Source organism: Ovis aries, chromosome 20, assembly GCF_016772045.2.
Source record: "Ovis aries strain OAR_USU_Benz2616 breed Rambouillet chromosome 20, ARS-UI_Ramb_v3.0, whole genome shotgun sequence".
NCBI classification, from domain to species: domain Eukaryota; kingdom Metazoa; phylum Chordata; class Mammalia; order Artiodactyla; family Bovidae; genus Ovis; species Ovis aries.
Genome location: NC_056073.1, coordinates 6,478,564 through 6,493,632, shown reverse-complemented (window position 1 = coordinate 6,493,632; position 15,069 = coordinate 6,478,564). Strand labels below are relative to the sequence as shown.

Below are 15,069 nucleotides of genomic sequence, written 5' to 3'. Positions count from 1 at the left end.
AATAGCTCCACTGGAATTCCATCACCTCCACTAGCTTTGTTCGTGTGATACTTCCTAAGGCCCACTTGACTTCACATTCCAGGATGTCTGGCTCTAGGTGAGTGATCACACCATTGTGCTTATCTGGGTCATGAAGATCTTTTTGGTATAGTTCTTCTATGCATTCTTGCCACCTCTTCTTAATATCCTCTGCTCTGTTAGGTCCATACCATTTCTGTCCTTTATTGAGCCCATCCTTGCATGAAATGCTCCCCCTGGTATCTCTAATTTTCTTGAAGAGATCTCTAGTCTTTCCTATTCTGTTGTTTCCCTCTATTTCTTTGCATAGATTGCTGAGGAAGGCTTTCTTATCTCTCCTTGCTATTCTTTGTAACTCTTCTTTCAGATGGGTATATCTTTTCTTTTCTCCTTTGATTTTGGCATCTCTTCTTTTCACAGCTATTTGTATGGCCTCCCCAGACAGCCATTTTGCTTTTTTTGCATTTCTTTTTCTTGGGGATGATCTTGATCCCTGTCTCCTGTACAGTGTCACGAACCTCTGTCCATAGTTCATCAGGCACTCTATCAGATCTAGTCCCTTAAATCTATTTCTCACTTCCACTGTATAATCATAAGGGATTTGATTTAGGTCATACCTGAATGGTCTAGTGGTTTTCCCTACTTTCTTCAATATAAGTCTGAATTTGGCAATAAGGAGTTCATGATCTGAGCCACAGTCAGCTCCTGGTCTTGTTTTTTTTTGCTGACTGTATAGAGCTTCTCCATCTTTGGATGCAAAGAATATAATCAATCTGATTTCAGTGTTGACGATCTGGTGATGTCTATGTGTAGAGTCTTCTCTTTTGTTGTTGGAAGAGGGTGTTTGCTATGACCAAAGTGTTCTCTTGGAAAAACTGTTAGATTTGCCCTGCTTCATTCTGTATCCAAGGCCAACTTTGCCTTGACTCCAGGTGTTTCTTGACTTCCTACTTTTGCATTTCAATCCCCTATAATGAAACGGACATCTTTTTTTGGGTGTTAGTTCTAAAGGTCTTGTAGGTCTTCATAGAACCGTTCAACTTCAGGTTCTTCAGTGTTACTGGTTGAGGTATAGACTTCGATTATCGTGATATTGAATGGTTTGCCTTGGAAATGAACAGAGATCATTCTGTCGTTTTTGAGATTGCATCTAAGTACTGCATTTCGGACTCTTTACTATGCTAAACTTTTGATGTTTAACTTGAGTAAGTCAGGAAACCATTGGAATGTTTTATTTTGTAAATTTATTCAATTCTTACTGGAGTGTAGTTGTTTTTCAATGTTGTGTCCGTTTCTGCTGTACAGCAGAGTGAATCAGCTATACATAGACATGTTGTTGTTGTTTAGTCACTAAGTGAAGTCTGACTCTTCTCGACCCCATGGACTATCGCCCACACAAGGTTCCTCTGTCCATGGGATTTCCCAGGCAAGAATACTGGAGAGGGTTGTCATTTTCTTCTGCAGGGAATCTTCCTGACTCAGTGACAGAACCCATGTCTTCTGCACTGCAGGCAGATTCTTTGCCACTAAGTCACCTGGGAAGTCGCACGTATACATATATAAACCCTCTTTTTTAAAATTTCCTTCCCATTTAGGTCACCACATAGCACTGAGTCGAGTTCCCTTTGCTATACAATAGGTTCTCATTAGTTTTGTATCTTATACCTATCAGTAGTGTATATATACGTCAACCCCAATCTCCCAATTCTTCCTACCCCCCTTCCCCACTTGGTGTCCATATATTTGTTTTCTGTGTCTGTCTCTATTTCTGCCTTGCAAATTAGATCATCTGTACCACTTTTCTAGATTCCACTTATACATTTCACTATATTTAATATGAAAAGTGTTTGTTTTTCTCTTTGTGGCACTCCGTACACCAGTCTCTAGGTCCATCCTCATCTCTACAAATGACCCAGTTTCATTCATTTGACACAATTCAATCTATCTGGCTGCTGTGCTGTGACCGTTAGAGGGTGAGAGGGAAAACAGGAGACCTTAGGAAGCTACTGCAACCACCTGGGGGTGGGGGAGTGACGGATGATGGTGGCTCTGGTGGCAGTGAAGGAGAAGATAATATTTCTGGGTATATTTTGTAGGTAGATTAGCAAACATTCAGCCATGATCAAAGCCATCTGTATGTAAAATGTCATTAAAATGGCTGGGCCTAGACATGCATATCTTTCTGTTTCCTTTTTCTGTTTTTGTCTCACTGTCTTCTCCTCCACCTCCTCCACCTTGGCACCTTTCTGGGGATTCTAGGTTTTCACGACTGTCACACCCCTGATAGCTCAGAACTAACCAATTCTGTACCCCATTCTTTTGCTTCTCTTTAGCTAGCTTTTCCCAGCTCATCCTAGGAAGGATTCACACTCAAGTGACAATGATTGACCAAAGCCCTTTTTTACTCCTCAGGGAGTTTTGCATGTTTACTAAGGGATGATTGTGCAATTTAACTCAAAGAAACTTTTCTAAGACTTGAACAGCAGATGAGGAATTAAAATTTTGGGTTTTTTTTATACCTCTTGAATCTTACTGTAATTTTTAATTAAATACTTCAATTTAAGTCAACAAATATTTGCTGAACATTTGTTCTTTGCCAGGTTGGTACTAGGTGTTGGAAATAATATAAAATCTCTCCTCTAAATGACCTGTGAGGCTAATAAGGATGGCAGAATCTTGTAATGCAATAAAATAAATGCTATACACTTGCTAGAAACACAAAAAAATAAATCGGCCATGGAGAAGGGACCTGGGAAGAACTGTCCGGGGAACTTCTCCTGGTAGCTTGCACCTTCTCTGCCTGGCCGTTGTGCACAGCCAGCCTGCCCCACCCACAGCACTTCAGTTATCAGCCTCAGTGTGGACCTTGTGTTCTGCCAGTGATTCAGATGTAATGGACGTGTCTGGGCAGCCTTCTTCTGTGGATTGGATCAGGGCTTGGCTTGAGCTTTCGACTCAGGGAGACTCTAACTAGGGCAGTGTAAACATAGTCCCTGAGGAGCAGGAGGCATACATTTGGAATGATGCTCTCAGACTGTACTTAAAACATAATCATAAGTTCAAATCCCTGATTCTCAAGGCAAGTAGCACAGTTTGTTTTGAGGTCACATAGCTCTTTATTACTAGAGCCTGTGGTGAATTTAACGTGTCAGTGATGGGGGTTGCTGGCTTCCCTGCTGGCTCAGACACTAAAGAATCTGCCTACAATGCAGGAGACCTGGGTTCAATCCCTGGGTCAGGAACATCCATTGGAGAAGGGAATGGCTACCCACTCCAGTGTTCTAGCCTGGGAAAGCTCATGGACAGAAGGGCCTGGTGGGCTACAGTCCATAGGGTCCACAGAGTTGGTCACAACTGAGTGACTAACACTTTTACCTGGGCTTCCCAGGTGGCACTAGTGGTAAGAACCTGCCTGCTAATGCAGGAGATGTAAGAGACACAGGTTCGAACTCTGAGTTGGGAAGATACCTTGGAAGAGGGCATGGCAATCCACTCCAGTATTATTGCCTGGAGAGTCCCATGGACACAAGAACCTGGCAGGCTACAATCCATAGGGTCGCAAAACTCTGACACAACTGAAGTGACTTAGCATGCACACACACACACAGGCAATGAAGGGGTGATGGTGGCAATAGTGGTGGGAAATATTTTCTGAAGGGGAAGGGTGTTCTTGCCATCCTCATCTTCATACCCAGGATTTATGTGGCAATATCTAGCATTGCCTATAAATAGAATTAGCTCTGATAAACTTGCATGCAAAATACCAGTTCTTTTTTTAAACCTAAACTTTGCCCTGCACCTGTCATGTAGTAGATATTTAAGAAATATTTATTGAATGATGGCTGAAACCATAGATTCCAAATTGAAGAGAAATAATAGTTATCATTGAATTTTTTGCTGGATTCACAGTCAGCCTAGTTGGTTCTACCTTGTATGATTTGTTAATGGTGATTTCAGTCTGTAATATTACAGCCTATTATTATTATTTGAGTTACAATAACAGTGATTGGAGGGATTTGTAATTTTAAACTGAAATATATTAAATCAATATATTTGATTTAATACCTGGAAGCCTTGAAATGCTGAAGAAGAAATATGTTCCAAATTAGAATATTGTTAAGAAAACACAGAAGAAATATAGTGAACATAAAAGGCATCTGTTATGGCAGTAAGAGTCAGTGATGCTATCTAGCCATCTCCTCTGTTGCTGCCCCTTTCTCCTTTTGCCTTTGGTCTTTCCCAGCATCAGGGTCTGTTCAAAAGTGCTGGCTCTTCTCAACAGGTAGCCAAAGTACTGGAACTTCAACTTCAGCCTCAGTCCTTACAATGAATATTCAAGACTTATTTCCTTTAGGATTCACTGGTTTGATTTCCTTGGAGTCCAAGGGACAATCAAGAGTCTTTTCTAGCACCACAGTTCGAAAGCTTCAATTCTGTGCTCAGCCTTCTTTATGGTCCAACTCTCACAATCTATACATGACTACTAGAAAAACCGTAGCTTTGACTATATGCACCTTTGTTGGCAAAATGATGTCTATGCTGTCTAGGTTTGTCATGCCTTTTCTTCCAAGGAGCAAGTGTCTTTTAATTTCATAGGTGCACTCACCATTTGCAGTGATTTTGGGGTCCAAGAAAATAAAATTTTTCACTGTTTCCACCTTTTCCCAATATATTTGCCATGAAGTAATTGGACCAGATGCCATTAGTTTTCTTAATGTTGAGTTTCAAGCAAGCTTTTTCACTCTTCTCTTTCACCTTCATTAAGAGGCTCTTTAGTTTATCTTCACTTTCTGCCATTCAGTTCAGTTCAGTTCAGTTGCTTAGTCATGTGAGATTCTTTGCAACCCCATGGACTGCAGTACACCAAGCTTTGCTATCCACCATCAACTCCTGGAGCTTGCTCAAACTCATGTCCATCGAGTCAGTGATGCCAACCAACCATTTCATCCTCTGTTGTCCCCTTATCCTCCCACCTTCAACCTTTCCTAGCCTCAGAGTCTTTTTAATGAGTTAGTTCTTTATATCAGGTGGCCAAAGTATTGGAGTTTCATCTTCAACATCAGTCCTTCCAATGAATATTCAGGACTGATCTCCTTTAGGATGGACTGGTTGGATCTTCTTGCAATCCAAGAGACTCTCAAGAGTCTTCTCCAACATCACAGTTCAAAAGCATCAATTCTTCAGTGCTCAGCTTTCTTTATATTCCAACTCTCACATCCATACATGACTACTGGAAAAACTATAGCCTTAACTAGACAGACCTTTGTTGGCAAAGTAATGTCTCTGCTTTTTAATATGCTGTCTTGCCTGGAGAGTCCCAGGGACGGGAGAGCTGGGTGGGCTGCCATCTCTGGGGTCACACAGAGTCAGACATGACTGAAGCAACTTAGCAGCAGCAGGAGCAGCTTGGTCATAGCTTTTCTTCTACGGAACAAGCATCTTTTAATTTCATGGCTTCAGTCACCATTTGCAGTGATTTTGGAACCCAAGAAAATAAAATCTGTCATTGTTTCCACTGTTTCCCCATCTATTTGCCATGAAGTGATGGGACCAGATGCCATGATCTAAGTTTTTTGAATGTTGCATTTTAAGCCAGCTTTTCCAAATCAAGAGGCTCTATAGTTCCTCTTCACTTTCTGCCTTAAGGGTGGTGTCATCTGCATATCTGAGGTCATTATTTCTCCTGGCAATCTTGATTCCACCTTGTGCTTCATCCAGCCTGGCATTTCGCATGATATACTCTGCATATAAGTTAAATAAGCAGGGTGAAAATATATAGCCTTGACGTTTCCCAATTTGGAATCAGTCTGTTGTTCCATGTCCGGTTCTAACTGTTGCTTCTTGACCTGCATACAGGTTTCTCAGGAGGCAAGTAAGGTGGTCTAGTATTCCCACATCTTTCAGAACTTTCCACAGTTTGTTGTGACCTACACAGTTAAAGCCTTTGGCAAAATCAATAAAACAGAAATAGATGTTTTTCTGGAATTCTCTTGCTTTTCTATGATCCAGTGGATGTTGGCAATTTGATCTCTGGTTCTTCTGCCTTTTCTATATCCAGCTTGAACATCTGGAAGTTCATGGTTCACGTACTGTTGAGGCCTGGCTTGGAGAATTGTGAGCCTTACTTAGCGTGAGAGATGAGTGCAATTGTGTGGTAGCTTGAGCATTCTTTGGTATTGCCTTTCTTTAGGATTGGAATGAACAGTGACCTTTTCCAGTGCTGTGACCACTGGTGAGTTTTCCAAATTTGCTGGCATATTGAGTGCAGCACTTTCACAGTATCATCTTTTAGGAATTCAAATAGTTCAACTGGAATCCCATCACCTCCACTAGCTTTGTTCATGGTGATGCTTCCTAAGATCCAGTTGACTTCTCATTCCAGGATGTCTGGCTCTAGGTGAATGATCACACCATCATGGTTATCTGGGTCATGAAGATCCTTTTTCTGTAGTTCTTCTATGTATTCTTGCCACCTCTTCTTTATATCTTCTGCTTGTCTTGATCCATACCATTTCTGTCCTTTATTGTGCCCATCTTTGCATGAAATATTCCCTTGGTATCTCTAATTTTCTTGAAGAAATCTCTAGTTTTTACCATTCTATTGTTTTCCTCTATTTCTTTGCATTGATCACTGAGGAAGGCTTTCTTCTCTCTCTGCTATTCTTTGGAACTCTGCATTCAAATGATATCTTTTCTTTTCTCCTTTGCCTCTAGCTTCTGTTTTTCTGAGCTATGTGTAAGGCCTCCTCAGACAGCCATTTTGCCCTTTTGCATTTCTTCCATAAAGGTGGTGTCATCTGCATGTCTGAGGTTATTGATATTTCTCCAGGCAGTCTTGACTCCAGCTTGTGATTCATCCAGCCCAGCATTTCGCTTGATGTACTCTGCATATAAGTTAAATAAACAGGGTGACAGTATACAGCCTTGACGCACTCCTTTCCCTGTTTGAAGCAGTCCATTGTCCCATGTCTCGTTTTGACTGTTGCTTCTTGACCCGCACACAGATTTCTCAGGAAATAGGTAGGGTTGTCTTTAAGAACTTTCCAGTTTGTTGTGATCCACAGAGTCAAGCGCTTTGGCATAGTCAACGAAACAAAAATAGATGTTTTTCTGGAACTCCCTTGATTCTTAATATGTTGATATTCAATCTTGCTCTTTCCTACTTTACCATATCCAGTTTGCCTTGATCCATGAAGGGAACGTATATCTTAGAGATGCATAACACTCCAGATGGATGAAGTACGAGAAAGGACATCTGGTTGCTGTAAAGAAGTATAATCTCCTGGTCTAGAAAAATTGTATCACATAAAAAGAAAGATGAAATTTTGACTTCTATTGCAAAACTTTTGTAAATTATGGAAGAGATTTACCAGAAAAAAGAAGCAAGCAATTTTTTTTCACACAAAATTCCAAGGTAAATTCTGAATATTATGGCAAATTCTTAGTTTGTGAATATTTACAAAAACAACTATAACTGGAAGTGAGAGATTTTCTTAAAGCAATAGACGTTTGTTGAATGCCTTCCAGTTTCCAGCTTTTGTGATGTCTCTCATGATATCATGAACGAGGAAAGATATCTTCCTTTTTTCCTATCTTCCACTAGACCTATTAGAGGTCTAGTGATGTATTCCTGTGAATTCCCACTTGTTCTGAATGCTTAATCCAAAGCATCCTTGAGATCACTCCCTATCTCATCATTTTACTTTAATTTTCTGAATATTGTTTATCTAAGACTTTTCTTTATTAATTATTTATTGTTTGTTTGTTTCAGTTCAATGAGATAGCAACTCTAGAGAGTAAAGTCTTGTGAGTTTTGTTTACTGCTGAATCTCTAATATTTAGAACAATACACGTGACAGAGCAGATACTCAATAATAATTTGTTGAATGACTCTGTTAGTTGGACTGCTGTATCCAAGTAAATTTACAAGATGGATCGATGCCCACCAGGTTGGCAGAATCCAGTAGGCAAGAGCTTTCTATCCTTAATTTGTGACTTGAATGAAGATAAAAATGGTTCATGAAATAACATAAAATTATTATCTTCACAGTTTACGATGACACACCAAATATAAACCAAATGTTAAAGAGAGATGAAAGAGTAATATTCCATTGTGTCTGTGTACCACAATTTCCTTATCCATTCATGTGCCAGTGAACATCTAGATTGCTTCCATGTCCTAGCTATTGTAAACAGTGCTGCAATGAGCACTGGGGTACATGTATTTCTTTCAGTTCTGGTTTCCTCTGGGTGTATGCCCAGCAGTGGGATTGCTGGGTTGTATGGCAGTTCTGTTTCCAGTTTTTTAAGGCCTCTCCACACTGTTCTCCATGGGGGTGGGGAGTGAGTTGGAGGGGGAGTTCTGGATGAGGAGACACCTGTGCACCCGTGGCTGACTCATGTCGATGTATGGCAAAACCACCGCAATATTGTAAAGTAATTAGCCACCAGTTAAAATAAACTAATTTTAAAAAAGAGATGAAAGAATTAGGAATTTTAGGCTATAGCATAGTCACTGTGATCCAATAATATATAAAATGACTTCAGTTTCACTCTCTTCTGTATTCTAAACATACGACAAAAACCAAGGAGACAATTCCTATGATTATTATCTTCACTGTATTAATTGAGTTTATTGTCAGTATCATGTAAATGATGATGATATTCTGCCTTGTGTTAAAAATACACCTAGTTAAACATATCTTTAAAAATTTTACATATGGTAGTGTGTATATGTTAATCCCACACTCCTAATTTATCCTTCCCCGCACTTTTCCCCTTTGGTAAACATAAATTTTTGAATTTGGTAAACAGAATTTGGTAAACATAAATGTTTTCAAATTCTGTCAATCTGGTTCTGTTTTGTAAATAAGATCATTTGTATCATTTTTTAAATACAACACTGTAAATCAAGTATACTCTAATATAAAATCAAAATTAAAATTTAAAAATGTTAAAGGAATATTGACAGAGGAAAATGATAGTGGAGTTCTTCAGTTGAGGATCAGTAAGGAAAAGGTTGATAGAAACAGCAGTATAACCATCACACAGAAGAGAGTTCTTAGTCAAACAGGGAAAAAAAGGACCAATGTCCTCTAGGAGTAAATTAGCAGAAGCATATTTTGTTTCAATATAACGGAGAATTTTGTACTAATTTTAACAGAACTAAATGTGCTACCTTAGGAGGTATGGCTGAACAAAGGATCAAAGAGATTCATGCTTTGGCTAAGGGGGTTGAACTAAATTGCCTTCAATTTCACTTCTGATTCTAATATTATGTGGCATTATGCATATAATAGCAAGATATTGCTCTGACCAAGCTTTTCAGCTATATTCTTTAGAGCAGCTGAGGATAGGAGAGCAAAGGTTATAAATAATTATGCACCCTGGAAGATGAGGTGAGGTCCTATGGTAGATGAGTCATGGCCGTTGACCTGGAGCACCCATGTCCAAATCCCAGCTATGATTTAGTAGCTAGCGACCTTAGAAAAGTTCTTTCTTAACGTCTCTCTGCTTTGAAGTGAAAGTGAAAGTCACTCAGTCATGTCCGACTTAGTCCATGGAATTCTCCAGGCCAGAATACTGGAGTGGGTAGCCTATCCCGTCTCCAGAGGATCTTGATGACCCAGGAGTGGAACCGGGGTCTCCTGCATTGCAGGCGGATTCTTTACCAACTGAGCCATTAGGGAAGCCTTTTAGTTTCCATATATAAAGTGAACGTAATATAGTATCTACGTCATAGGTTTGTTTTGATAACTCAGGGAGATAATACACAGTAAGCTTCTAGAGGTTACCTAGCTTGTAGTGTTAGTTATTATTGCAACCATTGTTGCAATTAAATCCCACAAAACCACTGTGGAGTATTAATAACATTTTTTGTGCATTATTTATCTGTTTAGATATTCCTTGGAAGAAGATATCTTATTGAGAAATATAGGCCTGGTGGACCTGAATTCCAGATCTTTTAGATTCTATATAGGCTGTGGTCTTGGATGAGTCATCTGAACTCACCACATAGCCTTTGCTTAATGCTTGTTTAGTTATAGGGATTGTTATAGATTGTCAGCTCTTATTTTCCATGTTGAGGTGGTATTTTGCTTCAATCCTTAATCTAAATATGTTATTTTCTGGAGACTGTAGTAGTACAGTTAAGTCCCCTACCTATGAACCTTCAGGTTTCGACCTTTGAAAGATGTGAATGTTCATGGCAGCCCCTATATCCCAGCTGTTGTACTGTACTACTGAACCTTTCAAGGTATTGTACTGTAAATTTGAAAATGTTTCATTTTTTGTGTTTGTTTTTAATGTGCATTTTATTTGTATGAAAAGTATTACAAACCTATTATAGTACAGTACTGTATAGCCAAATGTGTCAGTTGAGTATCTAGGCTAACTTAGTTGGAGTACAAACAAACTGAACTTACCAATGCGCTCTTGGAACGGAACTTGTTCGTATGTAGGGGGCTCACTGTACCAGGTCAACAGAGAGACTCAGGGCTCGAAGGGGCCGAAGCGTTGCTTCTTCTGTCCCTGGCATTTTTTATTTTACTTGATTGCTCTGTCTTCTTCTGTAGACCCTTTGGTTTGCTTGCAGGGGATGCAGACAGCCCGGTGCTGTGTGCCAGTTCCCACAGCTTTGGGGCCGGTGGGGAGGCTGCCTGAGACAGGAGCTTTTGGAGTGAGAGGAACCTTGAACTTGGCACCCAGAGCAATGTCAACACTGGGATTTTGATTATGTCTGTGATCCTGATTTCTACAGTTTCCTCATGCTTGACCCCAAATACTCTACAAAACTGAATTAGATTACCCCAAATTTTACTTAAAACTTGGAATATTTTATCTTTTGATTCTTTAATATCACTGTATTGGAAAGTGCAAGAGAGGGTGATGAAGTTTAAAAAATGAATTTAAGACCAAGAGCATGGCCTTCTAATTTTCCCATTATGGAGTTAAATTGCTATAACATCTATTCAAAATACTACTTTAAAAAAATTAATGCCAGATTTTATGTGTTCTGATCACTGTTTTTATAAATGATGCAAGAGAATGTATCGAGTTTAATTAAACTTATTGGCACAATATTTGTTAATTATAGCACCATAAAGAAAGACTCACATTCCTTTGAGAATCAAGCAAAAATACCCCAAATATTTATACACTAATGTTCCTGTCAGGGCATACTGCCAATGAGAAATTTACATAGAACTTTGTAAAAAGGAATGTTTTTAAACTCTGAAACGATATAGCATATAATTGCCTATAATCCTTAGGCTGATGTTTTACTGTGGTATTTCTTTGCTTCTCGTTCTAATAAAACATTAACATGAAGAGCTAATTTTTTCTGTCAAAAGCAAGCTGTTGAAGCATAATCATTGTTTCCTTCATTTGATAACATGTCGTTTAACTTGGTAGAACTGGTCTAAACTTATGTCACATTCTTTCCCCTTTTCAACTCCATTCTTACTTTCTGGTTACCCCCCCATTCTAGCAATACAAGACCAAGTCCAGCTACAAGGCTTTTGCAGCAATCCCAACAAACACATTGCTTTTGGAACAGAAGGTTAGTGTTGGCTCAAAAGCAGAGTAAATTTTGGTGATGTTTTCTAAGATTGCTCATGTTTTTTAGAAAATTTCTGTTTTCAAGTTTTGCATTTACCAAAATAAAGTGCTGCTTTTAGTTTAGGATGATATGGTGAAAGCATCTTGGTGAATAGAATTGGAGACATCATTAAGTTATCAGTAGAGTCTGGGTAGGAGCTATCAGGCAGCTCTGGGAAACTTGATTACATCGTGTATCTCTGAGTATATCCCTGTCCTTTGAAATTTTAAATAATTGTTAATATTTAAGGCTTTCCAGGATGGTGGTCCCGTGATGATTAAGACTTCACTTTCTGATGCAGGAGGTGTGGGTTCAGTCCCTGGTTAGGGAGCTGAGATCCCACATGCCTTGCGGGCAAAAATCCAAGACATAAACCAGAAGCAGGATTATACAAATCCAATAAAGACTTTAAAAATAAAGTTCACATAGAAAATCTTAAAAAATTTTTTTAAGGGTGTCTACTTCTGTTCACATTGGTCAATCAACAGAGTAGAGATAAAATGGGGTTACATCTGGGCAACTGGCCACCTTTCAAATTGGGTGTTTCATAGGTGGCTCAGATGGTGAAAATCTGCCTGCAATGCAGGGCACACAGGAAATGCAGTTTCAATCCCTGGGTAGGGAAGATGCCCTGGAGGAGGGCATGGCAACCCACTCCAGTATTCTTGCCTGGAGAATTCCATGGACAGAGTAGCCTAGTGGGCTACAGTCCATGGGGCCAAAGAGAGTTGGATACGACTGAGCGACTAACACTTTCACTTTAACACAGTATGTGGCTTCCACAGGGTGGAAATACATTAGCCAAGCACCTAACTTAACCTCTTAAATCTGATCACAGTCTGAACATCTTTATTCATCTCACCGATCTGACCTCCGTGAATGAGATAGAAGGTGGAAATCCTTCCCAGTGACCCAGCTGCTTTCACATGGCTCCAGGGCATTTTTGATTTGCTATTAAGAGTCATTAACTATGAAATTACAGGATTCTGCTTCAGTGGGTAAATTAAATTAAAGTCTCTTGTTTCACAAGTCCATTACAAAGACTCTAATGAAGTCCCAGTGGAGGAAATGAATGAAATCAATTACCAAGTTTATGACATGATATAGTTCCTATGTTATTTTTATGCTATTTATTTAGGCAATATATCTTTGATTGCATGAAGCCCATTTTTTTGTGTGTGTGTGCAACTATAGTGTTTCAAATAATATAATTATTTGTCAGATGTTAGTGTTTGCAACCAGGTGATATTTTGACCACTGGTTTGTGAATCTATATGCTAAAATCTATATTTTAGCATGATCTGGAGAATAAAACTGTATATTCTCATATTCTGTATATTCCTTTGTCTAAAAAATAAGGAATTGCTAGCGGGGAATGCTAAGAGCTGTATAAGTGAACATTCGTTGACAGTATCTCTTACATTGTGTATCTCTGATAACGAACTGTTATCCAACTGTGGCCCAGAGTATGCTCTATATATCTGAATCCTTTGAGCTGGGGTGGGAGTTACTTGGCTGCAGGCAGATGGGTAGATTTTTCCTCTAGCTTCTTTTCTGATTTTTGACCTTTTATGGTTCATTGAAGGATAACATAGGGGAATTCCCTGGTGGTCTAGTGGTTAAGACTCTGAGCTTCCACTGCAGGGGACATGGGTTCAGTTCTTGGTTGGGGAACTAATATCCTGCATGCTGCATGCCCGCCCCCACCCCCGCCACTCCCCCAAAAGGGAGATTTCCAATATCGGGTGATTTCTGGAGGCTTGAGGAAGTGACACCATCACCGTGTCACCAGATGCCCCTTATCCTGTGTCTAGAGTTACTATGTGGAGTTGTAGTAAAGTGTTCCTTCACCATAGACCCTCTTCCCATTTAGATGGATGTTCCCAAAATCTGGTCACAAGGGCCTGCCTTCACAAAAGTGAGAGAAGCTCTTCCCTCCCCAGCCATGCAGACTCCCTGGTTTCAGAATTTCTGTCCTTTTCAGTTCAATGGATTTTAAGGATTATACTTCATTAGCTTCAGTCAGTCATTAAAAATGAAGAATGATTAGCTTAATTTCAAATTTCATCAAAACTCATTTTATAAGCTTCTTTGGTGGTATTGGTTTCTACTGAACCTAACGCTAGTTCATAAAGGAGAGGGTTTGTGTTTTTAATTTCAAATAAAACATACTCTTCAGTAAAATTATCATTTTTGTTTTTAGTACAACATCTGTAAATATCATGATATCTAATTTAAAATATCTAATGCATTTATTCACCAGGGTTTAGCCTAACTGAGCACACAATACATTTATCTAGTGTGGATAATTGTCTCTTGGCTAAGATATTGTTTTTGGACCACAAATACTTGAATTGCTTCAGGGTCACGGGATATAACATGATGCTTGTTTTTCTTTAGAGCCTTTTATAATTCCATGGTTTGTTTTTTTTTTTTTTTTTTGGTTGGCTTTCCTATGTTATGTACTCCCCAATGGGAAACTTTACTTTTAAGAATTTTTAAATCATAAAAATATTATCTCAAGATTTTATGAGAGTTTATATATTTTCAGTCATATTTCTTGAATGATACTGTGTTGTTTCTTTCATGGCTGTAGTTTAAAAAAAATAAATCTGGTTTATACAATAGAACTCATCCTATGCCATCAAAATCAAAGGGACTTATTTCTGAATTGAGTGAGTAAATTAGGACTATAATAAGAGGCTCTTCTATTTGGGGGAGGATTTATAGTTTGGAATTTGTTGAATCCCAGAAACTTTTTGGAGATCCCTTTAATATCATGCAGAACACTACAATCAAGAAGGGTGATGCCACCGTGTCACTACAATATTCTGTTAGGGTCCATGCTGGGGACCGCCTTGAAGATGCAATGAAACCATTTACTTCATCTTAAGATAGTTCAGCAATTCTTCCCCAGTCAGATTTTTTATACAGTATTTTGTTTTATAGCATATAGTATAATTAACGAGGAACCAGAATCACTTTAAAAGATAATACTATTTTTTAAAGCAAACTTTTCTCCAAATTGAAATACAGGTGTCCATTCTGATTAGACCTTAAGCTCTCATTGAATCCCCCAACTGGTTTCAGCTTTAATCACCCCTTGATGAAGCCCATAATTTTCAAAAGAGTGCATTTGGTTGACAAGGGATATGAAGTATCTGGTACTTCTGTTCTATAATTTATCGTCCACATCAAACTTAAATTTATAGCTTATTCCATTTTCTATCATTTCCCCTCCATGAATGTTTAGGAGGGAAGCATTTTTAGCTTAAACCTTAACTAAGCCTTTACAGGAAAAGATGAATGTCAGGCTTCATATTTTAATGTGTTGGCATCGAGGTCTTTGACTTAATCTCCTGCCAATAATCATCTTCTCCAAGACTGAGATGAGGATGTAATACAAGTGATTATGAAGCAGGAACAAAATAATTAGATGAATTTGCATTCAT

The 15,069-nt window shown here is 38.8% G+C and overlaps 1 protein-coding gene across 50 annotated transcripts in view; it reads left to right on the top strand.

The window, feature by feature from the left end:
* Positions 1–15,069, top strand: part of MLIP (muscular LMNA interacting protein) — a 297,548-nt gene that overhangs the window by 174,089 nt on the left and 108,390 nt on the right. For 37 of the 50 annotated variants that reach the window (XM_060403073.1, XM_060403071.1, XM_060403067.1 and 34 more), the window contains one exon: positions 11,507–11,578. The exons of the other annotated variants lie outside the window; for them this stretch is intronic. In XM_060403073.1, the coding sequence (XP_060259056.1) occupies positions 11,507–11,578 (72 nt within the window). The remainder of the gene's footprint in view (positions 1–11,506; positions 11,579–15,069) is intronic. 50 annotated transcript variants of the gene reach the window in all.